The 24,848-nt window shown below is 40.0% G+C and overlaps 1 protein-coding gene across 6 annotated transcripts in view; it reads right to left on the reverse strand.

The window, feature by feature from the left end:
* Nucleotides 1-24,848, reverse strand: part of STXBP4 (syntaxin binding protein 4) — a 228,133-nt gene that overhangs the window by 26,721 nt on the left and 176,564 nt on the right. For 5 of the 6 annotated variants that reach the window (XM_027568027.2, XM_027568031.2, XM_027568026.2 and 2 more), the window contains one exon: nucleotides 13,432-19,003. The exons of the other annotated variant lie outside the window; for it this stretch is intronic. In XM_027568027.2, coding sequence (XP_027423828.1) covers nucleotides 18,889-19,003 — 115 coding nt within the window. In that variant the 3' untranslated portion in view covers nucleotides 13,432-18,888. Of the gene's footprint in view, nucleotides 1-13,431; nucleotides 19,004-24,848 lie in introns of those variants that run through there. 6 annotated transcript variants of the gene reach the window in all.

Consider the following 24,848-nt stretch of genomic DNA (forward strand, 5'->3'; position numbering starts at 1 on the left):
AAATGTGTGAAGAGGGGAGGTGTTATCAAAGGAAATCATGCAGTTGGAGGATGTGTATGTGTGTCTGATTGCAAGCATTGTTGAGACTGCAGTTTCAATTTTGTGACTATGAAAATATATGCATCCAAGAATGTAACTTTTGGTTTTGGCAGCTGGCTCCTTGGGAAGTTTTAGTTACCTGGATCCCATGATAGGCTAGAGGAATGATCTCAACCTTGTTATACTCTGGAATCACTAGGGGATCTTTAAGACAGGTGCCCGGACTTACTCCCAGAGATCCAGATTTAATGGATGTGGGGTTTGGCTAGTTTTCCTAATTTTATTTTATTATTATTTTTTAATTTTTTATTGTTATGTTAATCACCATACATTACATCATTAGTTTTTGATGTAGTGTTCCATGAGTCATTGTTTGTGCATAACACCCAGTGCTCCACGCAGAACATGCCCTCTTTAATACCCATCACCAGGCTAACCCATCCCCCCACCCCCTCCCCTCTAGAACCCTCAGTGTGTTTTTCAGAGTCCATTGTCTCTCATGGTTCGCCTCCCCCTCCAACTTACTCCCCTTCATTCTTCCCCTCCTGCTATCTTCTTCTTTTTTCTTAACATATGTTGCATTATTTGTTTCAGAAGTACAGATCAGTGATTCAACAGTCCTGCACAATTCACAGTACTCACCATAGCACATACCCTCCCCAATGTCTATCACCCAGCCACCCCCTCCCTCCCATCCCCCACCACTCCAGCAACCCTTAGTTTCTTTACTCAGATTAAGAATTCCTCGTATCAGTGAGGTCATATGATACATGTCTTTCTCTGATTGACTTATTTCACTCAGCATAACACCCTCCAGTTCCAACCACATCGTTGCAAATGGCAAGATCTCATTCCTTTTGATGGCTGCATAATATTCCATTGTGTATATATACCACCTCTTCTTTATCCATTCATCTGTCGATGGACATCTTGGCTCTTTGCACAGCTTGGCTATTGTGGACATTGCTGCTACAAATATTGGGATGCGCGTACCCCTTCGGATCCCTACATTTGTATCTTTGGGGTAAATACCCAGTAGTGCAATTGCTGGATCGTAGGGTAGCTCTATATTCAACTGTTAGAGGAACCTCCATACTGTTTCCCAGAGTGGTTGCACCAGCTTGCATTCCCACCAACAGTGTAGGAGGGTTCCCCTTTCTCCACATCCCCACCAACATCTGTCGTTTCCTGACTTGTTAATTTTAGCCATTCTGACTGGTGTGAGGTGGTATCTCATTGAGGTTTTGATTTGGATTTCCCTGATGCCGAGCGATGTGGAGCACTTTTTCATGTGTCCGTTGGCCATTTGGATGTCTTCTTTGGAAAAATGTCTGTTCATGTCGTCTGCCCATTTCTTGATTGGATTATTTGTTCTTTGGGTGTTGAGTTTGATAAGTTCTTTATAGATTTTGGATACTAGCCCTTTATCTGATATGTCATTTGCAAATATTTTCTCCCATTCTGTCGGTTGTCTTTTGGTTTTGTGGACTGTTTCTTTTGCTGTGCAAAAGGTTTTTATCTTGATGAAATCCCAGTAGTTCATTTTTGCCCTTGCTTCCCGTGCCTTTGGCGATGTTTCTAGGAAGAAGTTGCGGCGGCCGAGATCGAAGAGGTTGCTACCTGTGTTCTCCTTTAGGATTTGGATGGACTCCTGTCTCACGTTTAGGTCTTTCAACCATTTGGAGTCTATTTTTGTGTGTGGTGTAAGGCAATGGTCCAGTTTCATTCTTCTGCATGTGGCTGTCCAATTGTCCCAACACCATTTGTTGAAGAGACTGTCTTTTTGCCATTGGACATTCTTTCCTGCTTTGTCAAACATGAGTTGACCATAGAGTTGAGGGTCCATTTCTGGGCTCTCGATTCTGTTCCATTGATCTATGTGTCTGTTTTTGTGCCAGTACCATACTGTCTTGATGATGACAGCTTTGTAATAGAGCTGGAAGTCTGGAATTGTGATGCCGCCAGCTTTGCTTTTCTTTTTCCATAGTCCTCTGGCTATTCGGGATCTTTCCTTGTTCCATACAAATTTTAGGATTATTTGTTCCATTTCTTTGAAAAAAGTGGATGGTATTTTGATGGGGATTGCATTGAATGTGTAGATTGCTCTAGGTAGCCTTGACATCTTCACAATGTTGGTTCTTCCAATCCATGAGCATGGAACATTTTTCCATTTCTTTGTGTCTTCTTCAATTTCTTTCATGAGTATTTTATAGCTTTCTGAGTACAGATCCTTTGCCTCTTCGGTTAAATTTATTCCTAGGTATCTTATGGTTTTGGGTGCCATTGTAAATGGGATCGACTCCTTGATTTGTCTCTCTTCTGTCTTGTTGTTGGTGTATAGGAATGCCACTGATTTCTGTGCATTGATTTTATATCCTGCTATTTAATGAATTACTGTATGAGTAGCAGTTTTGGGGTGGAGTCTTTTGGGTTTTCCACATACAGTATCATATCATCTGCAAAGAGTGAGAGTTTGACTTCCTCTTTGCCGATTTGGATGCCTTTGATTTCTTTTTGTTGTCTGATTGCTGTGGCTAGGACTTCTAATACTATGTTGAATAGCAGTGGTGAGAGTGGACATCCCTGCCGCATTCCTGACCTTAGGGGAAAAGCTCTCAGCTTTTCCCCATTGAGAATGATATTCGCTGTAGGTTTTTCATAGATGGCTTGTATGATATTGAGGTATGTACCCTCTACCCCTCTACTCTGAAGAGTTTTGATCAAGAAAGGATGCTGTACTTTGTCAAATGCTTTTTTCTGCATCTATTGAGAGGATCATATGATTCTTGTTCTTTCTTTTGTTAATGTATTGTATCACGGTGAATGATTGGCGGATGTTGAACCAGCCTTGCAGCCCAGGGATAAATCCCACTTGGTCATGGTGAATAATCCTTTTAATGTACTGTTGGATCCTATTGGCTAGTATTTTGATCAGAATTTTTGCATCCATGTTCATCAAGGATATTGGTCTGTAATTCTCCTTTTGGATGGGGTCTTTGTCTGGTTTTGGGATCAAGGTAATGGTGGCCTCATAAAATGAGTTTGAAGTTTTCCTTCCATTTCTATTTTTTGGAACAGTTTCAGGAGAATAGGTATTAATTCTTCTTTAAATGTCTGATAGAAATCCCCTGGGAAGCCATCTGGCCCCCGGTTTTTGTTTGTTGGGAGATTTTTTTTTTTTAAAGATTTTATTTATCTGACAGAGAAAGACACAGTGAGAGAAGGAACACAAGCAGGGGGAGTGGGAGAGGGAGAAGCAGGCTGCCCGCTGAGCAGGGAGCCCGACGCAGTGCTCGATCCCAGGACCCTGGGATCAGGACCCGAGCTGAAGGCAGACGCTTAAAGTCTGAGCCACCCAGGCGCCCCTGTTAGGAGATTTTTGATGACTGCTTCAATTTCCTTAGTGGTTATAGGTCTGTTCAGGTTTTCTCTTTCTTCCAAGTTCAATTTTGGTAGTTGATACATCTCTAGGAATGAACCCATTTCTTCCAGTTTATCTAATTTGCTGGCATAGAGGTGCTCATAATATGTTCTTATAATTGTTTGTATTTCTTTGGTGTTGGTTGTGATCTCTCCGCTTTCATTCATGATTTTGTTGATTTGGGTCATTCCTCTTTTCTTTTTGATAAGTCTGGCCAGGGGTTTATCAATCTTGGTAATTCTTTCAAAGAACCAGCTCCTAGTTTCGTTGATCTGTTCTACTGTTCTTTTGGTTTCTATTTCATTGATTTCTGCTCTGATCTTGATTATTTCTCTTCTCCTGCTGGGTTTAGGCTTTATTTGCTGTTCTTTCTCCAGCTCCTTTAGGTGTAGGGTTAGGTTGTGTATTTGAGACCTTTCTTGTTCCTTGAGAAAGGCTTGTATTGCTATATACTTTCCTCTCAGGACTGCCTTTGCTGTATCCCAAAGATTTTGAACAGTTGTGTTTTCATTTTCATTGGTTACCATGAATTTTTTAAATTCTTTAATTTCCTGGTTGACCCATTCATTCCTTAGTAGGATGCTCTTTAGCCTCCATGTATTTGAGTTCTTGCCGACTTTCCTCTTGTGATTGAGTTCTAGTTTCAAAGCATTGTGGTCTGAAAATATGCAGGGAATGATCCCAATCTTTTGGTACCGGTTGAGACCTGATTTGTGACCTAGGATGTGATCCATTCTGGAGAATGTTCCATGGGCACTAGAGAAGAATGTGTATTCCGTTGCTTTGGGATGGAATGTTCTGAATATGTCTGTGAAGTCCATTTGGTCCAGTGTGTCATTTAAAGTCTTTATTTCCTTGTTGATCTTTTGCTTAGATGATCTGTCCATTTCAGTCAGGGGGTGTTATAGTCCCTCACTATTACTGTATTGTTGTCAATGTGTTTCTTTGCTTTTGTTATTAATTGCCTTATATAATTGGCTGCTCCCATGTTCGGAGCATAGATATTTACAATTGTTCGATCTTCTTGTTGGATAGACCCTTTAAGTAGGATATAGTGTCCTTCCTCATCTCTTATTACAGTCTTTGTTTTAAAATCTAGTTTGTCTGATATAAGGAGTGCCACCCCAGCTTTCTTTTGGTGTCCATTAGCATGGTAAATGGTTTTCCACCCCCTCACTTTCAATCTGGGGGTGTCTTTGGGTCTAAAATGAGTCTCTTGCAGACAGCATATTGATGGGTCTTGTTTTTTAATCCAATCTGATAGCCTGTGTCTTGTGATTGGGGCATTGAGCCCATTTACATTCAGGGTAACTATTGAAAGGTATGAATTTAGTGCCATTGTATTGCCTGTAAGGTGACTGTTAACTGTATGTTGTCTGTGTTCCTTTCCGATCTTTGCTGCTTTTAGGCTCTCTCTTTGCTTAGAGGACTCCTTTCAATATTTCTTGGAGGGCTGGTTTCGTGTTTGCAAATTCCTTTAGTTTTTGTTTGTTCTGGAAGCTTTTTATCTCTCCTTCTATTTTCAATGACAGCCTAGCTGGATATAGTATTCTTGGCTGCATATTTTTCTCGTTTAGTGCTCTGAAGATATCATGCCAGTCCTTTCTGGCCTGCCAGGTCTCTGTGGATAGGTCTGTTGCCAATCTAATGTTTCTACCATTGTAGGTTACATATCTCTTCTCCCGAGTTGCTTTCAGGATTTTCTCTTTGTCTCTGAGACTCATAAGTTTTACTATTAGATGTCGGGGTGTTGACCTATTATTATTGATTTTGAGAGGGGTTCTCTGTGCCTCCTGGATTTTGATGCCAGTTTCCTTCCTCACATTAGGGAAGTTCTCTGCTATTATTTGCTCCCCCCTTCTTCTGCCCCCCCTTCTTCTTCTGGGATCCCAATTATTCTAATGTTGTTTCGTCTTATCGTATCACTTATCTCTCGAATTCTGCCCTCGTGATCCTGTAGTTGTTTCTCTTTTTCTCAGCCTCTTTATTTTCCATCATTTGGTCTTCTATATCACTGATTCTCTCTTCTGCCTCATTTATCCTAGCAGTTAGTGCCCCCATTTTTGATTGCACTTCATCAATAGCCTTTTTGATTTCGACTTGGTTAGATTTTAGTTCTTTTATTTCTCCAGAAAGGGTTTCCCTAATAACTTCCACGCTTTTTTCAAGCCCAGCTAGTATCTTTAAAGTCATGATTCTGAACTGTAGGTCCGACATCGTACTAATGTCCGTATTGAGTAGGTCCCTGGCTGACGGTACTACCTCTTGTTCTTTTTGCTGAGGTGATTTTTTTCGTCTTGTCATTTTGTCCAGAGGAGAATAGATGAATGAGAGAACAAAATGCTAACAGGTTTACAACGTCCCCAGCAAATATACTGTATATAAATCAGAAAAGACCTGAAACCAGGGGGAAAGAAAGGGAAAGAAAGAAAAAAGAAAGAGAAAAAAAAAAGAAAAAAAAGATAAAAACAAAAACAGAACAATACAAAAAAAGCAGAATATGATCAAATATGATCAGGCTAGTGCATAGATCAGTGCCACACACTAGATTTTGGGCGTATTTTGGTGTGTTAGAAAAAAGTGCCTCCTAAAATTTTAAAGGAAGAAAGACATATGTACAAAATAAGGGTTGATACAATGAAGGGATGGAAGATGACTGTAAAGATGAAAATATAAAAGATTTTATAAAAGGACTTGATAAGAAGGTGTTTGAAAAAAGAAAGAAAATTTAAGAAAAAAAAAAGAAAAAGGGAGAGAATGTGATCAGGCAGGAGACTAGAACAAAGCCATACACTAGTGATTTAGGGTATATTTTGATATGTTAGAAGAAACTGTATCTCAAAATTTTAAAGAGAGAACAACTTATATATATATATGCCAAAAATAAAGGTAACTACTATGAAGGGATAAAATATGACTCTAAAAATGAAAAATAAAAAAATTTGTTTTTTTAAAAAGGATTGATAAGATGTTGGTTGAAAAAGGGAACAAGAAAAATAAAACAGTTAACAAAAATTAACTTTGATGAACTAATGAGTCATGGTAAAAAAAAGCCATGAATTCTATGTGCAGTATTCCCCTAGCGCTGGAGTTCTCCCGTTCTCCTTGATCGGTAAACTTGGTCTTGGCTTGCTGGCTGTTCGTGCTGATGTTCTGGGGGAGGGGCCTGTTGTTGTGGTTTCCAAATGTCTTTGCCGGAGGCTGAATTGCCCCGCCCTTGTCGGTCCGGGGTAAGCAAGCTGCTCGGGTTTGATCTCAGGAGCTTTTGTTCCCTGCAAACTCTCGGTACAGCCTTGGAGGACCAGGGCAAAAATGGTGGCCTCCCAATCTCCACCCGGAGGAGCTGAGAACTCGGGGCCCGCTCCTCAGTGCGCCCCCAGAGAAAAGCAGTCACTCCCGTGTTCCCGGTCTCCGGCCGCACTCCGTGCTCACCTGGCCTGTGACTGAGTGTTTCTATCTCTGGCACCCGACCCCGTGTGGAGTCTCCAAACCCAGCAGATCCCTGCTGTGCGTTCCCCCGCTGCTCCTCCCCGGGAAGGAAGGGGAGTCTCCCCGGCTCTGCCGCTTGTTGGGTCCCTGCTGGAGGAGCAGTGGCCCGACTGGACCGCGGATCACAGTTTATGGCAACCCCGAGCTGAGAGCCCGTGCCTCGGCTCCGTCTCTGCAGCCAGCTTCCCCGCTCCGATACCTGGGAGCTCTGGCGCACTCAGGCACCCCCGGTCTTTCTGTGACCCCGAGGGTCCTGAGACCACACTGTCCCGGGAGGATTCCACCCCCTGCTTAGCCACTGCAGCGACGTCCCTCAGCCAAGCCAACTTCTAAAAGGTCCGATTTTGTGCTCCGCGGCTCTAGCACTTGCCAGAAGCGGCCGGTGGAGGCCCCTCCCCCGCCGTCTATCCTCCCGAATATCGCCTCAGATTCACTTCTCCGCACGTCCTACCTTCCAGTAAGTGGTCACTTCTCTGTTCAGAGAGTTGTTGCTACTCTCCTCTTTGATCTCCTGTTGAGTTCGTAGGTGTTCAGAATGGTTTGATCCCTATTCAGCTGAATTCCTGAGACCAGATGAAATCTAGGTCTCCTACTCCTCCGCCATCTTGCTCCGCCCCCTGCATTTATTACTATTTTAAATAATGCTTCAGGAAACCTTTCAATACAAGATTTTTTGTCTAAAATTGTGATAATTTTTTTTAAGATTTTATTTATTTGACAGAGAGAGAGTCAGTGAGAGAGGGAACACAGCAGGGGGAGTGGGAGAGGGAGAAGCAGGCTTCCCACTGAGCAGGGAGCCAGAAGCCTGATGCAGGGCTCAATCCCAGGACCCTGGGATCATGACCTGAGCTTAAGGCAGATGCCTAATCGACTGAGCCACCCAGGCGCCCCAATTGTGATCATTTGTAAGGATAAATTCACAGTAGTAGAACCACAGGGTCAAAAAATATGAATATTTTTAAGGTTCTCAACAGATATTCCAAGAATGCTTTCCAGGAAGTTTATAGTGATTTATATAGTGATTTATCTACCCTGAGAATATTTGAGAATATTAATGTCATGTATCCTCACTAACAGAGTATTATTGTGTATTAAAAATACTTTTTTGAAAAAAATCATACCTTAAGTTCTCAAGTAAGTAATCAGTTATTCTAGGGAAGCCTTGTATCACAGGTTGGGAAGTTTGTTTCCAATTTCTTTGAAATTGGAAGGAAAGAAAGCACTGGAAAAGACTATTGAGGGAGTTTGGATTGTCTACAGCCTTAAAGATTCACTTCACAGAGCAAATAATACAGAATTATCTACCCTGGATCATTTAGACATTTGACTCCCATCAATGTGGGGGTACAAATAACTTGATCTTCAAGTATTTTCTGTTAACATTTTTAGGAATAGCTTTTAAAATCATTCTGATTGAATTAAATAATTTTTCCGAGAGGCCAATTTTGTTTTAATTTGTTAAGGAATTTCATCTTTAACTCAATTTTAAGGTTGGGATGATCCAGGAACAAGGAAATTTGATCCTTAATACATTTCATTGATTCTAAGACACCCATTTTTCATTTAAATGTCTTTGAAACTGGGATGTGTAACAGACATTGTCGGTGCTCTCGGATCCCTCTACCACTCTCGTGAACATTAGCCCTGCGGGCTTTCACTCCTGACACCCAGCACCGGCATCTTTGTTGGAGATACAGGAAAGTGCTTTTTCTACACAGACTAGAAGTGCCTGGAAATGTGCATCTTCCTCCTAGGCCTCCCGTGCTTAACCAGTGACTGATGGTGCAGGGGTATAAATACTGCACACTTCCTGGCCTCTGACTTGTACAGCTGAGATAGGACTTACACCGTCTCCAGAGCTCACCTGTGGGGCTGAGCCTAAGTGCCCTCCCAAACCCCCATAGTGGGTTTTGCTTGACATCACACCCTTGTGTGGGTGTCCCTCTCTCCTTCTGTGTTTATCTTATTTCTCTATGTCCCTACTGCTTTTTCCTCCTTAATTCACAGAAATCCTCATCTCAGGGGAACCGAACATATTACAAGATGTGTCTTATGATCAACGATGTCTTGCAGTTTCTGTTGGCCAGGCAACCATAATGATATAGTTGTCTTTGCCCGTGCATGCATGAGCTTGGGTGTTTCTCCTATGGCATGGATGAACAATTACACCTTCACTTTTCAGTGAATAAAGCATTTAAGGACTATTTGAGGAAGGAATGTGCATCTTGATTGCTGTCTAAAAATCTTCTATTAAATCCTTTTGAAAAGATTAAAAAAATGCCACCATCAAAACGGCAGAACAGATGTCAAAGACTAGGGAGAAACATCCTAGAGGCAGGAGTGGACCATTCCTTCAAGAAATGCTCCATTTTGATGGCAGAGATGATATTATTGTGAAAATTATGTGGACACAAAAAAGAGATTCAGAAGAGTTCCATTCTGAATATCCATAAGTTTAAGGAATATCACAATTTATTTGTGTTTCACTTTCCTTTCTATATGTACATGATAAAAATCTATGTTCAAACAGCTCTTAGATTTACTTAAAGGGGCCATAAGAAAAAAATTCAAAGTACTGTGTCATATTTTAAATGCCTCTTTTTTTTTTCATTTTTAGTGATACATAAAATAATGGCAAGTCTTATAATGGGTAGAGATTTAAGTTTGGTGAAATACTAGTCAAGAATATGCTACTCAAAGAAACAGAAGGAATATAATCAATGAACAATCTTGACAGCATTGAGAAAACAGATTATTTCACAGATTTCTCATCATCTATGATTCATAGCAGGAGATCCATTGCTGAGTGAGGACCACCAGTTTGGTCATATTCTTGAAATTTTGCAGACTTTGGTCTATTAAACATTTCATATTCCTCCAAAGTGTGTATATGTGTGTAGATGTGGTACATATATACACGGAAGGTATGTACACACACACACACACACGCCCTATTTCCTTCAGATTTTCCTTTAATGGAGCACTTTTACCATTGAGGGAAGTAATCCATGCATTTAATTTGGGGCCAGCCTTTTATTTATTATTTGTGGGGTTCACAAAACTAGATACAACTCATGTTATCCCCACACAAAAATAAAACATCTGCCATTAGATTAAAGGCATGGATTACTTCCCCAGAATGGTAAAAGTGCTCAGCATATAGATAGGACCTGCCCACCAACATCATTTCATATTCCATTTCAGATTAATACTTGACCTGGACTGTCTATATGCCAAGGTAATAAGCCTACTATCCACTCAATTTGTTTTGTCCTCCTGTTTTCCCTTCCTGTATTTTGCTGATGGAAGATGGATTTCTCCATTGTGAAACAGCAACAGTTGAGCAATTCCAGTGGGCTTAGTTATAAACGGGATAATTTCTGCACTTTCAGAGTACTGTGGCAACACATAGCTCCCTTGTGCCAAATCAGTTCTTCAGCAACATGATTAATTAACCTGCAAGAGCAGAAGTTTGAATGCTGTTGCCTTGAAATGCACCAATCTTGTATTTTGCTTTTAGGCTTTTTCTACCCTTCCATGCCCAAATCATTCTGTTGTGTTTTCTCAAAATCTTGGGCAAATCGACAATGTCTGAGTATGTGCTTTACAATCTTTCCACTGCAATCATACTACGAGTTTTATGGCCAAATATAGACAGCATACACTTTCTCCTTCAGCAATATACATTATGTTGTTCTAACATTAGTAGAACTAGCTAGTGTAGACAGGTTTAAACTCCCACCTCATTTTCTTTTTCATTCACTTTGTCTTTCTCTGCTAGAACCAGGAAACAGCTAAACGGGTTTTTGAGAACAATAAATTACTTTTTAAAGATTTATTTATTTTAGAGGAGAGAGAGAGTCTCAGAGAATCTCCAGCAGACTCCCCACTGAGCGCAGAGCCTGATGCGGGGCTTAATCCCATGATCCTGGGATCATGACCTGAACCAAAATCAAGAGTCGGCCACTTAACTGACTGAGCCACCCAGGTGCCCCAACAATAAATTACTTTAAAATGTCTTTTGTAATCATTTATTGATTACTGTGCCATGCCTTGTGTGAGGGATAAAAAAATAACATATGGACTTTGACTTACAGGGCTCCAAGTGTCTAGTAGGCGAGATACATGCCTCTGTTTGCTGCCCAAATTAGTTGCAAATACAGTGTAATAAAGGCTTTATTAAAAGGCTGATTGATCCCCCTAGCTGCTGGTGTTGGGTGGGATAGCCGCAGTGAGAGAGACTAGTTGGCTTTAACCAGAGTTCTGACTTTCGTTACCACATGGAGAGAGGAAGCACAAGAGTGTGGGTAGGGGGACACCACGGTGGCTCAGTCGTTAAGCGTCTGCCTTCGGCTCAGGTCATGATCCCGGGGTCCTGGAATTGAGCCCCGCATCGGGCTCCCTGCTCAGGGGGGAGTCTGCTTCTCCTTCTGCCCCTCCCCCTGCTTGTGTGCTCTCTCTCTCTCTCTCTCTCTGTGGCAAATGAATGAATAAATAAATAAAATCTTAAAAAAAAAAAAGAGCGTGGGTAGGATCAGATTTCAAGCCTTTAAGACTCAGTAACCCAGCACACTGGGTAAAAATAAATTAGTAAATAAATGCAGTAACCCAGTGCATGTCTGGACAGACAGGTCAGCGACTCATCTTGGGGTAGAAGTTCTAGGTGCACCCCTCCCAAGTGGGAAGAGGGGCCAGACACACATGGAAAAATGCAGAGGTGGCATTGATAGAGTATCAGTGCTGGGCATGGGGGAGGCAGCATGTGCCAAGATCTTCAAGGAATCGGTGAATAGAAAATGCGTCTTGAAGGATAGGAAGGTATCTGATGAGGAAATGAAGCTGGAGAGAAAGTGGAAAGGGTCAGATAATGCCAGGTGCTAGGGAACTACTAAGAGTAGAGGGGGGAGCAATAGAATCAAATATGGGCTTCAGAAAGATAATTCTGCAGAAATATGGTGGGCATATTGACCGGGACGGGTATGCCAGAGAGGCAGGAAGGCATAGTGCCTACATTGCCATTATCCAGGTAATAAATGGGAAAGATCTGAAAAACAGATAGGCAGCATTAGCATGGAACAAGGGAAAGCAATGGATTTAAGAAATGTTCTAGAAACAGTACCTGTCTTATTCTTTGTTCCAAACTCACCAAGCATAGAAGTCATTGCCTGAGAGGGCAGAGGCAGAGGAAGGCCAAGAGTGTTACTCTAAAGGAGCTTCCTCCATGAGGAAGAACACATCAGGAGTAGGGAATTAATGACCTTGAACAACACTAATCTCAGCCAACTTGCAGTTCCCTCTGTTCTTTGGAGTCATTGCTAGATTCCAGGAGGTTTATCTAGTGCCAAGGCACTCTGGGTTTGGATGGCTTGATGTCACTGTCCGAACTGAGTTTCATTGAGAGGCCATGCGGATTGAATGGAAAAAGTCCTCACTCAGGTCCTGTGGGGTTTCTGCTACTCTTCACAGAAACCAATTTGATCTTCCACGCTGGACCACATTGGGCTGGAGGAAGCTCATTGAAGTTGTCCAAGGCCCCATCTGCATAGACACTAGATGCAGTCATTTCCATCCTAGGGACAGTGAGGAATGGGTCTCCTCTGCTCTCAAAACTAACAAATATAATTGGGGTTTTGCTGCTCCCAGAAAGTGGCCCAGGAAGTGAGGCCCAGGCCCCTTTCTCTGAGCCCCACCAACATTTTTGTTCTTTCTTCCCTCCCACAGCCACGGGAATTATTTCCTAGATAGAGAGTAGGAAAGCCTTGCTCTTCTTCCTCGTACACACCCACAAACCTTTGGTCTGAATCACAACTCCTTTCCAGTTTCCTAAGGAACCAGACTTTTGAAACTCAAAAGAGCATATGCTGATCTCACACCCCCTTTCTTGAGGCAAGAACATTAAATGGCCCAGAAATTCAAATATGTGATCAAGAGGAGGGAGAAAGAAAATAAATGGGAAAACCTTTGGTTAATTTCAGTTGAACTTCCTTTGTAGAAAGTATAATCACATGGGGGCTAGGATCACGTCTGTCTTGCATTGCATCTCTTGTACTTAGCAAAGCATCTGGCACTTGTTAAGTGTTTAAGTGAATAAATGAATACAAATGCCTGAAAGTTAAACTGGGGACTAAGCCTTGGTTATGGATAGTACATTACACATTCAATTTGGCAAGTATGTATCGAACACCTACTATGTGACAGGTAATATGCGAGATCCTCTTTGACGGTGCTAGATCCTTCCTGCTAGATCCTTCCTACTGTACGAACAAGACAAATAAATCCCTGCCTTCATGGAGCTTACTCCCATTGTTAATAAGGAAGACTATAAACAAACAGATCATTACAAACCGGTAAGTAATGGAGAAGAAATAAACAGTGAAGTAATAGAGAGTAATTTAGTGATGTGAGAATGGGGGGCGGGGGGGGTGCAGTGAGAGCTATTAATCTGATTGCACTTTCCCTCAAACTATCCCAACCCCTGAAAGTAAAAAATCAAACTTAAAAAAAATTAACGAAAGTAGTATTAGTTAGACATAAAGACATATGAAGAAAGTGCATACAGAATTTCACGTAACATTTAGATAATCATCATGCAGGCACAGTAATACCACATCTGGAGAGTTGTGGTTAAAACACCTCAGGTATTTTATTTCTCAAGTTAAGTTCCCATGGGCATATTCTGTTTAAAGTTCATCTCCTCAAAAGCTACGTGCAATAAGTTGTTTTAATGGTAGTTCAATTCTTTCTGTTCTGTAGATGGTAGAATTGAAGTTTGTTGGCCTCTGAAAAAGTTGCAGTTCACTTTAGCAGAGAAAATAAAAATATCCATTTCCCCCCAGAAAAAGGATAATATTTTCTAGTTTTGCAAACATTTTATGGAGGTATCATTTGATTCTGTATTTTTACAGCTGCTTAGCATTTATTATTGGAGAGCCCCTCCTCACAGTATGTTTCTCTTTCATTTCTAGTCAAGGGGTGTTAATATTATTTTGGAATTATTCAAATTTGAGAGAGTGATAAAGGGCCTCACTTCAGGGGTTCTTACTAAACAAATCCCTGACTTCTTACTCCTTTAAGGAAAAATAAAGGTTTTTGAGGAAAAAGGAAATAAAGGAAGGTTTTAGATTATGAGTTTCTTGGTTTGGGAATCAGAACTATTTGGTGTGGTAACTTCAAGACCTTGCATCTTGTCTGGCATTTGGCAGGTGCTCAGGAAATGGTCGATGAGTTGAATTGGTTTGAGAAGAGTCAGGGGATTACCCTCTTCCATATACAGATGGGGAAACCAAGGCTCAAAGAACTTGCAGATGTGTTTGCACTGTGTTTTGTACTTTACTAAGGGCTCTCACCCAAGTTAGCTCATTAAGAGTGGGTTTTCACCACCATTATATATAAAGTAGGAAATGTCAATAAAAAGAGGAGAGTAATGATGTGTTCAACAGACAGTGAATTAGTCATTGCCAGACTCCCCTATATAAGCAAGGCATTCTCTGCTGCTAAGGGACAACTAAAACCTAATGGGGAAAAAAATTCAGGTCCTTAGACAATGATAAAAAGAGGATTACTCTTCTAAGGACAAAAACAATCAGAAAAGTTATTGGCAATCTTTGCACTATAAAAAGTCCTATAATATATAGAAAACAAACTCTCATATACCATTGGTGGTGGTGTAAATTGGTCCTATTTTAATGGTGGAGAATTTTTGAATATTTACCAAAAAATAAAATGAACAAACCTTTGACAGAGCAATTTGCTTTTATGAATGTATTCCCACTATAGACCTACTGGCACAAGAGTGCATGTATATATGAAGAAAAGAATTTAATGAATGTAAGAATGTTTACTGTGACATTGTAACAGAAGACAACTTGTAACAGCTTAAGGGTTCATCAACAGTCTGATAGCTGCAGAAACTATGAGTTATCTGGGTAATGTTATTTTACACAGACATTTGAAATAGAACAATCTATGTATTGACATGAAAAAGTGACCACAATAAATTATGTCAAAAGCAAGCTGCTTAACAGTAAAAAATGAGTAAAAACACTCATCAAAATATTTGTGATGACTACCTCTGGAAAGTGAGATGAGCTATTTTTTTCACTTTATACAATTCCATACTACTTGATTTTTCAATGGAAATAGATTATTTTTAACATCTGGAAGTTAAAGAGAAGCTGTTCCAACTCTGGCCACCTGAGAAGCTTTTTACTTTTCAACCAAGAATAAGAGGACCCAGGAAATGGTTATTTTGTCCTACTTTGCTATAGTGCCTCACACTGTGCTTGGCACACTATTGGTGCTCAGTAAGTACCCTGAGAATAAAGGAGTAAGGATGACCAACCCTGGTCACTCTTTCATGAGGTGAGGTGGAAGGACATAAGAGCATTGAGATTTTCTAACCCTAGAATCTGAGCCAGTGGGTCAACAGAAAAGTTTATCACATCAATAGGGTTGATTTATATTAAAGAAAGACTGGCTAGATAAACATCAACTCACCAAAAAATAATCTGGGGGTTCTCTTTGCACTGGATAAGGATTCTTAATGAGTCCCCACCATATTTCTTTGAGTGTCTCTTGGGAGCATTTATCTGTTGGTTTGGAGGTCATAGAAGCATAAAGAGGAAGAAATCTCGGATGTGCCAATTCAGACCCTGAACCTCCTCAGTACCATTGCCATAAGGAGTTCAGATTGAACGCTTCCTGGAATAATGCTTTCACTTCCTCCAGGGGAATTCTTTCCTGATGAGCCCTAACTCCCAGAACGTTCCTGGTGGCACAGAACTGGAATCTGCCCCTTTGAGGAACTGACCCACAGACCTAGCTCTGCCCCTCAGTGTCACACATGATGGATCTGAGCAGCTCTGCAGAGTGGTTTAAGAGAATGGGCTGTGCCACACCTGCCTTGAACCCTGCCTTCCACATGTAGGTGCCCTGTGACCCTCAGGCAAAGATTAGCAACTGTCTCCAATCCTAAATTTCTTCTTTACAAAATGGGGATGATTATAGTTTCTACCTCATGGGGTTGTAAGAAGATAATGAAGTAATCTATGCAAACTGCCCATCTCAATGTATGGCACAAAATGCTCAACAAAGAATATCATTACAATTTTCATAGGCCTTTTCCATGAGGTATTCCAGGAGGAAGCAAGGAAGAAAGTGGCACAAAACAGCAAAGTTAACATATGAGGTGTCTGTCACTAAAATGCATGCCTGAGGACCTTGATTTCAAGTGACTCTAGTGTCTCCTCTGTGTTTTCTTCACTTAGAAACAAATTAGAAAAACACTTCCAGTAGGGGGAGGGAAATTTCATACCATTAATTTAACAATAACCAAAGCCTGTACTTCCACAATTATAGACACTAACTTATAAAAGTAACTTCAGGTGTTTGAGAATCTTACTCACCTCTGGGGGACACAAGGAAGGAGCTCCCTCAGGGACTTCTCTCAAAACTTGTCTCCCTGAAGCTTGCTAATATTCACATAGCTGTCAGGAGAAGCACGAGTTTTCTTCAGCCATTCTGAAACTTTTCTCGGGGCTAGTGACTGCCTATCAGTCTGGATTTGACTTTATGCTATTATTCAAGATGTAAATTATAAATCCTATATATATTCAGGAGTGAATGGGGGAGCACAACATAGACCTATATTTACAATATACATTTATATTACGTGCCATATGAAACTTAGTAGCCTAGGAAACTTTAGGATCTAGGTCCCATCTTGGCCTGGCCACTAACTCACTCTGTGACCTCTTAGGATCTCAGTTGACTCATCTATAAAATGGTCACAATTGAGGATTCTTACACTGTACTCCAAGGAGCTCTAGGTTTGCACAGCTGTGCTGGGGGGCTCCTTTAATTGGGCCTCAGGCTTCTCTCGTTTCAAGTAGAGCAGCAATATTAAAAAAAAAAAAATCTGTTACATATATTGGGATTCTGCCTAAGGATTCATTTGAAAAATGAGTCGTTTTCTCCAAAAGATGTTTGAAAATGACTGAATCACATGATTCTCAAGGTTGGGGTTCCTTTCCCCTAAATGTTTTTCAGAGGTGGCGGGGGGAGTGAGGAGGAGGCGGAAGGAGGGAGGGAGTACTGGGAAGAGACCACAGTGAAAAACAGTAACTTCTCGGTCTTACCAGGCATGGTCTGGGAACAGGGTATTCTGATTAATTCATGATTCTTACTCACTTTCTTCCTAAGTATATTACCTAACAATATCATAATATTGGATATGACTAAATCCCTTTTTATCATTCAGCTTGTACCTAACTAATGCCCAGGACATTTAAAATGACTTCCTCCCCACTCCACCCCAATCCCCAGCCCCAGGTTTAAAAACCACTAAACTGAGAGAAAACCTTTAACCTTCCAAGTCAATGGCTCCTTCCTTCCAGGAACTGTCTAGTGGCATCCTTACAATAAAATAGCTTAAGATGAAAAGCGTGATCAGTTTGGAGGGTGATATCAGCAATCATGAGACCAGTCTTGAACTCACAGCAGGAGAGTTCACGGAGGAGTCCCAATAGCAGAGGAGATTCCAGATGCTCCTCTTCTCATTAGCAACCCACAAATGTTCCCTCTGGCAAGGGCAGCCTAAGCAGGGCAGACCCCCGATGGGAGCCAGTCCCTTCACTGTAGAAAAATGTGAGCTGCTCAAAGAAGCCTGTTGGAAGGGCATCACAGAGCCGTGCCCTGATGTGGTGAATGTTTGGGGGAGAGGGGTTTATAGGAAAACAGTGGGGTTATATGGGGGGCCCTGTCTGAGCGAAGAGATGCCTCGGAATCTCCGTGGCAGCTGGAGTGCACAACTGTGGAGCTCAGCTGTGTCAACAGAACAGCGGTGGCCTGTGTGTTGGGCTGCGAACTCTCTCTGCAGGGACAGTGGGGTGCAGTGGAAACGGGGCTGGATGCGGAATCAGAAGACAGGTGTGACTCTCAGCCCCGGGACAAGGTGTTTCATTTCTCTGAACCACTATTTCCCTAACGAAAAACAAGGATAAAAATACCCCCAGGATCTGTCTCACAGGCATGTTGTGTGGTTTAAATAAAACAGGGTCTGAGAAGCATTTAGTAAATGAGCGAGCCCCATACACATGTAAACTATATTCCGTAGCCTATGAAATAGTTGTCCAGATGTGATCATTAGGAAACTCCCAAAAGCTTGCTCAGATCACTTTCCTAAGATACTAATATAAAAGGTTAGTGACTTATCAAATAAATGAAGTGCTTCACTGTGTTCATATAATTTTCCAGTAAGACTTAATTATAAAAACCATGGTATCTGATACTCTATAAAGAACTATATATAAAATTACAAATCTAATTGTATATGAAAAAATATACATATATAAAATCTAATTATATGTGATTTCAAAAAATGCAACTAGATAATTCTTAAAGAACTACTGTAGTGGCAACTGATCTTATAAATGTATATACTTATATCAAAAAGTTTCATCATACCATATACTGTCACTCATATGTGGAATTTAAGAAACAAACCAAATGAACAAAGGAAAAAAGAGACAGAACAAAAAAACAGACTCTTGAATACAGATAACAAGAGGGTGGTTGCCAGAGGGGAGCTGCGTGGGGGGATGGACGAAATAGATAAAGGGAATTAAGTGTACCCTCATTGTGATGAGCACGGAGTAGTGTACAGAATTGTTGAATCACTATGTTGTACACCTGAAATGAATATAACACTATATGTTAATTACACTTCAATAAAACAAACAAACAAAATGCTCATCACAAGCAAAAAAAAAAAAAAAAAGTTTTACAAAAGTAGCCTAACTCTAGAGTCTCTATTTCAGAACTTCAATAAGTAGTTCTTGCTTATGTGTTTTGCTCCTGTTTTAGACCATTGCGTGTTGGGAGTCATCCATGTAGAATGAGATGTTACAAGACCATGGAGCTCAGCTTCCTACAGAAGACCATCAGCTCTTCTGATCGGGAAGTTCTCTGGAACAATCCTCTTCATTCTCCTCTGAGCAGGACAGGTTCAGTGCACTCATCACAGGATGGATCCAGGACGTCGTCTGTGTTACATGACTTGAGAAGAACAAGGAATGCAATTATAATCGGAAAGATTGCCTGTCCTTCTACCCATCCACACACGTCCTGATCCCAGGCACACTGCTTCCTCCCTACAGCAGCCCCTTGTGACAGGAAGCAACTGGAACTCCATCCAATAGTTTTAAAAAGTCTTGGATAGGTTTTAAGGTTCAACCAAACCCATTTCTTTCTTCTTTGGTAAAAAGGAATGTAGGAGAACGTGTGATCTTTGACTCCGTGCTTTTCCTTACCCGACATTCAGTCAGCAAGTCCTGGGACTGTCTTGCTGAAACATCTGTGGGGTCTTTTACTTCCTCTCCTCTTCCAGTACTATAGCCTGGGTCACGGAAAATGCTTGTATCTCTGCCTGCTCTGGTTCTTTGTTAATTCAATCTCTACTCCAGCCAAGAGATCTTTCTAAATGACAAATCAGACACTGTTGCTTGCCTGCTAAAAATTCAGTGCCAACCCATGCCTTCTGGATCAAATACATACTTCCATAGTATGAAATACCTTGATTTTTTTTTTTTTTACCTGCCTCAACAATACTTTCTTCTCTGCTACAGTCTTCCTTCCTCCCATTTTGTTTATCTAGTTAACTCTTACTAATTCCAAAGAATCAATCTTCCTCAAAATTCCTCCAATCTGTACTCCTGATGTTATCTCTTATTACACTCTATTACGAGTGCCTGTTTATCTTCTTACTTCGTAAGAAGCTCCTTGAGGGCAGGAACTGTGTTTCTTGTCTGAATTTATGGTGCTTAACATGTGTATAGAATGAACGACGATGCATTTCAGGGAAGAACACAAGCAGAAGTAGGGAAGGATGTACAACAGGTATAGGGTATGTTCAGGGACTGCTGAAACATTGCAACCTGGGCCCTCTCCCTCGTGGATGGTGTTTCTTAGACCTCGTATCCAACACTCAGCCTTTGGTGGAATGAATCTCCTAAATCTACCACTATTTGCCCAGCTCCTGAGTGTTGGACAGACAGCTGGCAGAATTAGGATGATTTGTTTCTTCTTTTCTTTTTGGCAGTGAATTTACCTATTTTGTTTGTTCTTCCTGGATACTCTTTCTTTCACTGGCTTACCCCACTGCCCTCATCCATCTAGATCAGTCTCCCTGACCCCTATCCTATCCAGACTCAACCATGGAAAGTAGCATCATGTCTGTCTATGGGTTGGCACATAGGAGGATCAAATAAGATGGGGGGGGGCGATTCTAAAAGTTTCTCCTACATCGCAAAGTAACATTTCCAAAGTCTGTTTTTAAAGGGTTTTTAGTAACTTATGTAAAGAAGATAATTCTATGGTCGAATAAGTTTGAGATTCATTAGGTTAAATAGAGCTAAATGGGTTTCTTTACTGCAGGATTTCCCTAAGCCTTAACTATATTAACATGTTCTATGACTCTCCAGCAGTATGCCGTATTATTCAAACTAACATGCCCCTGTTGGCACACACGGGACGAGTATTCCACAGAGCACAATTTGGGAACTATCACAAAAATGCACTTACTTTATTGGCTGTTGAGGACAATAACTGACAATGCTGGACTTAGTTCAAATAGGCAGTTTCACTGTCAGCGGTGATTTGGTTTATTTTTGACCCTATATCCCAAATTCTATGCATATTCCCCAATACAAATTGTTCAACTGCTCAGTTTAAATATTAAAATTCATCTTTCCATGGAAGATCATTGAAAGCTTCATGATGGGGTCAACGAATTCAAGTTGTTTTAAGAATCAAGGTGAAGGTGGCAAGGCTCAAACAGCTTCGTAATTTCAAAAGTACAGAGTGTGGTTAAGTGGTACAAAGAATCATTCTTCTCTTGACAGTAATCCACATTACTATTCTCTTTAAAATGGTTTAATGGAATTTCTTATTATGGAGGCTAAACTTACTAAAGCATTGGATTCTGCACAGGTTAACTTCATTTCAAGGTCTTGGGGACAGGTGGGGGGGTTAAGGAAAGCTGGAAGTCTGCCTAAATTGAAGGTGGTTTTAAAGAAATACTAATGAGTGTAAGATAAGAGGGCCAGGATGCTGCTGCAAGGTGAAATGAGGACACATCATTCTGTACAAAGCACCTGTTTAAAACCAAAAGGAAAAACTTGATGAGACAGTTTTGCTAATTTTAAAATATTGGTGTATTTACTTTGATGTTTACCAGCACATTTATAATATCTTAGTCCAAAGAAGAGACTTTAAATTATTATAAATCCTCCCTCCCCAACAATGTCCCCAAATTAGAGAGTGTGGGAAGGAAGGCAAACAGGAACCGCCACCTCAGGGACAAGTTTCAGGTGCATGCTTCCCTAGCAGACTTTCCGAAAAATAATATTTTTATGCTTAAACTATTATAACTGTTAGATATGGACATTCCATTAAATTTATAATGTAAACTAAGCAAAAGCAAAATGTTTAAGGAAGAAATGTAGTTACTGACTCTGAACAATGACTATGAGAAAGTTCCACTAGAAGGTCATCCTTGCCAGGAAACTTCATTAAGTGCTTTTTTAAAATAAAAAATCTACATCTGATCTTTTCCCAAATACAAAAGTTACACCATAAAATATTAAGCTTATGTTCACAACATACTTCTTGCTATCGGTTTAAAAAACACACACCCAAACACCAGATGTGCAATTACAACAGCTACTTACTAGGAAAACAACAACAAAACAACCAACAAAGGGATAAGGTTTCTATGCTTCAAGTACATATTTCACACCTAGGTCTTTTGTACAAACAAAAACCAAAGCTTCTAAAACTCAGGTAGTGCATGTGAAGTGCCTGGCAAAGAGCAGATATTCAATAAGTGATCATGGCTAGTTTTTTTGTTTTTGTTTTTGATAATTAGAACTTTGTGATCATTGCAAGAAAACCCTGGAATTCTTCCTATGATGCTGGAACAGGGCCAGCTGTGTGTAGACCATTCAATTTTATGTCCTGGTGAGCATTGTGCCTAAAGAGCTTTGACATAATCGGTATGATGAGATAATCCCCGCTTTACTGGCTTGGAGAACATTCTAGTATTAGAGATACTTCCTCTCTGATTTGTGTGCTTGGTAGCTCAACTGAGAAGAGAGAATAAATCAGCCCTGTTGACTCTGTTTAATTAATAAAGACCCCATGGTTCATAAAGTGAGATGTTCCTACTTAGTATGAAAAATTTAGAGGTCTGGAGAATAAATGAGACTGACTATGGAATGTAAAAATCTTCCATTTGAACATACACTACCTCTGGCAAATGTTCCTGTGGAGAGTGCATCTGAGCAATCAACAGCAGTTCAGATATATCTGAAAATCTAAAAAGCATAATACTACTTGCTTCTGAGTGATGGCCAAACCTGTTGTTGGGAAACAGTAATATTCGATCTAGGAAGATGACAGTGTTGTGTTTTTTTCTTTTATAATATTAGTAAATTGAAAGACATATTTTAGGGCTTATAAAAAAGAGCCCTAAGAGAACATGTTTTATTTTACTGGCAAAGAAATGTAAGTGAATTATTTAAATCCCATTATAATTACCCTCCTTATGTTTCTTACCTCCTAGCATGCAAAATGCTTTCTTTCAAAATAAAAATTCAGGACAGTCTTTAAGAGAAAAGTGGTTTAAAGACAAAAAGTAGCTTTGAAGAAATTCATTCTTAATAACCATGTGATGATGAAAGAGGTTCTTCTGTTAAAGTCCATTGTAAATGGCACTATTTATATATCATTGTGAATTTAGCAAGATTGCATATACAATTTTATCATGTTGAAGATAAGGATGCAAAATAATGAGACTAAGTAATTAACTTGCAATGTCCTTTTTTGGGGGGGGTGGGGGATAATCCTATGCATATAATATTCATATGAACAAGAAAATAAAGACAAGTAATATACGTTAACTCAATCTGTTTCTGACATCAGTATCTTGGAATTACTGGAAAATTTTACAACTGGCCATAAACTGCAAGTAGTAATAACAATAAAAGATTCATACTTAAAAAAGAATCCCAACTGAAAACAAATTAGAAGGTAAGAACAGAAAGTGAACCATGTCAATAAAATTATCAAAAAGTCACCAAACCACTCTGAAAAACAAACTGAGGGTTCTAGAGGGGAGGGGGGTGGGGGGATGGGTTAGGCTGGTGATGGGTATTAAAGTGGGCACATTCTGCGTGGAGCACTGGGTGTTATGCACAAACAATGAATCATGGAACACTACATCAAAAGCTAATGATGTAATGTATGGTGATTAACATAACAATAAAAAATAAAAAAAAAAGTCACCAAACCTTGGTGAGGCAGCACATAATCTTGCCAGACACTGGTTATAAGAATGACTAGGAATTAGTAATATGAAGAATCCATTCCAAAACATAAGAGAAAATTACAAGCTGTTTGTTAACACTGACAGATAAGGAGTTCCCTCTTACATAATTTTGGAAATACATCCCTAAAATCAAAATGGATATTTCTCAGTAATTAGCTTTGTAAATATCACAAAACAGTTCCAGTATTTTGTAATTAAACATTTGGAAATCCAGTGGGACTCTGACCAAATATTAGCAGGATCCCATCCAAATCTTTATGGTCTTCAAGACAAATTTCTTTTTGCTACATATTTATGGCAATTTATATAAAAATACGTATCTTTTGAAAAATTGAAAAATCCAATTAAAAAACCTTTACATCTCAGATACCACATTATTATAAGAATCTAAAGCTATAGTAATATATTACTTATGCATAATATTGGAAAAAATTGCTGTCACTAGACTTGTAAAAGATGAACACTGAAAATTCCTGAGAAAAATATGAAAAATATAAATTATATCCTTTAAATCATATACACAGGTTTAGACTGCTGTCAATTACTGTACAAAGTCAAAACATCCCAGGTCCAGAGCTGATATAAAGAAACTGTCCTATAGTCACAGATTACAGCTTTGGGCAACTCTTAAAAATTGATGCTGTTTTTCACTGTGATAGGATTAAAGAATACAGAAGGCCTCAAAGAACATGTCCCACTGGTACTTATACACTGGATTATTAGATATTAATAAACACAGAATTTTCAAGTTGGTATATTTGTACATTCTCATGTCCCCTTTGGCAGTGCCCACCAAACTCTATGTTCTCCCTTCCGTATCACAGAGTTCTTACCAGGAGGTAGCTGCCCGGAGACTAGCTGTCCCAGCTATCCTTATGTGAGCATATGGCTAGTTCCTGCCAGTGGAAGGTGCGAGAATTGATGCTCATCTCTTGTGGGCCAGGGGTTTTTAAGAAACTGGAGTGCCTTCTCCTACTCTTACTCCTCATCTGCTAGCTGAAGGCAGAGGACTCTGAGGACCTAGGGAATGCGGAGCCATGAGCTAGGAGGAGCTGGGGTACCAAAGTCACCAGCCAAAGAAAAGAAAAGCCACTCATCAACAAGGAAGGTCTGCATTAACTGGTATGTGATCATTAAGCCACTGAAAGGTGGCGGTTTGTTACAACAGTTAGTGTCATTCTAAATCATCATCAAGCAAGAAGAGAGTATTTCAAGATGAAGCCATGACTATTACTTCCCCTGTGAATACAACTTCTCCAAACTAAAGAGGTTGGCTTTCTAAAATACAGAAAACAAGCAATACATATATATTTTCATGCTACTTTAAATAGGTCAATAATCAAAACACTGTCAGAATATAGATTAATGAAAACTAAATTTAATTAGAAACAACTTTGCAAGACCACTGCCAGTTTCCACCTTAAATTCTCACTTATGAATACATGTGCATTAAATATAGAAGCTACTTTTGTTTGTAATGTTCAGATGTTCCATTTTATCCAATAAATTTAATAA

The sequence above is a fragment of the Zalophus californianus genome, chromosome 16, assembly GCF_009762305.2.
Source record: "Zalophus californianus isolate mZalCal1 chromosome 16, mZalCal1.pri.v2, whole genome shotgun sequence".
Classification (NCBI taxonomy): domain Eukaryota; kingdom Metazoa; phylum Chordata; class Mammalia; order Carnivora; family Otariidae; genus Zalophus; species Zalophus californianus.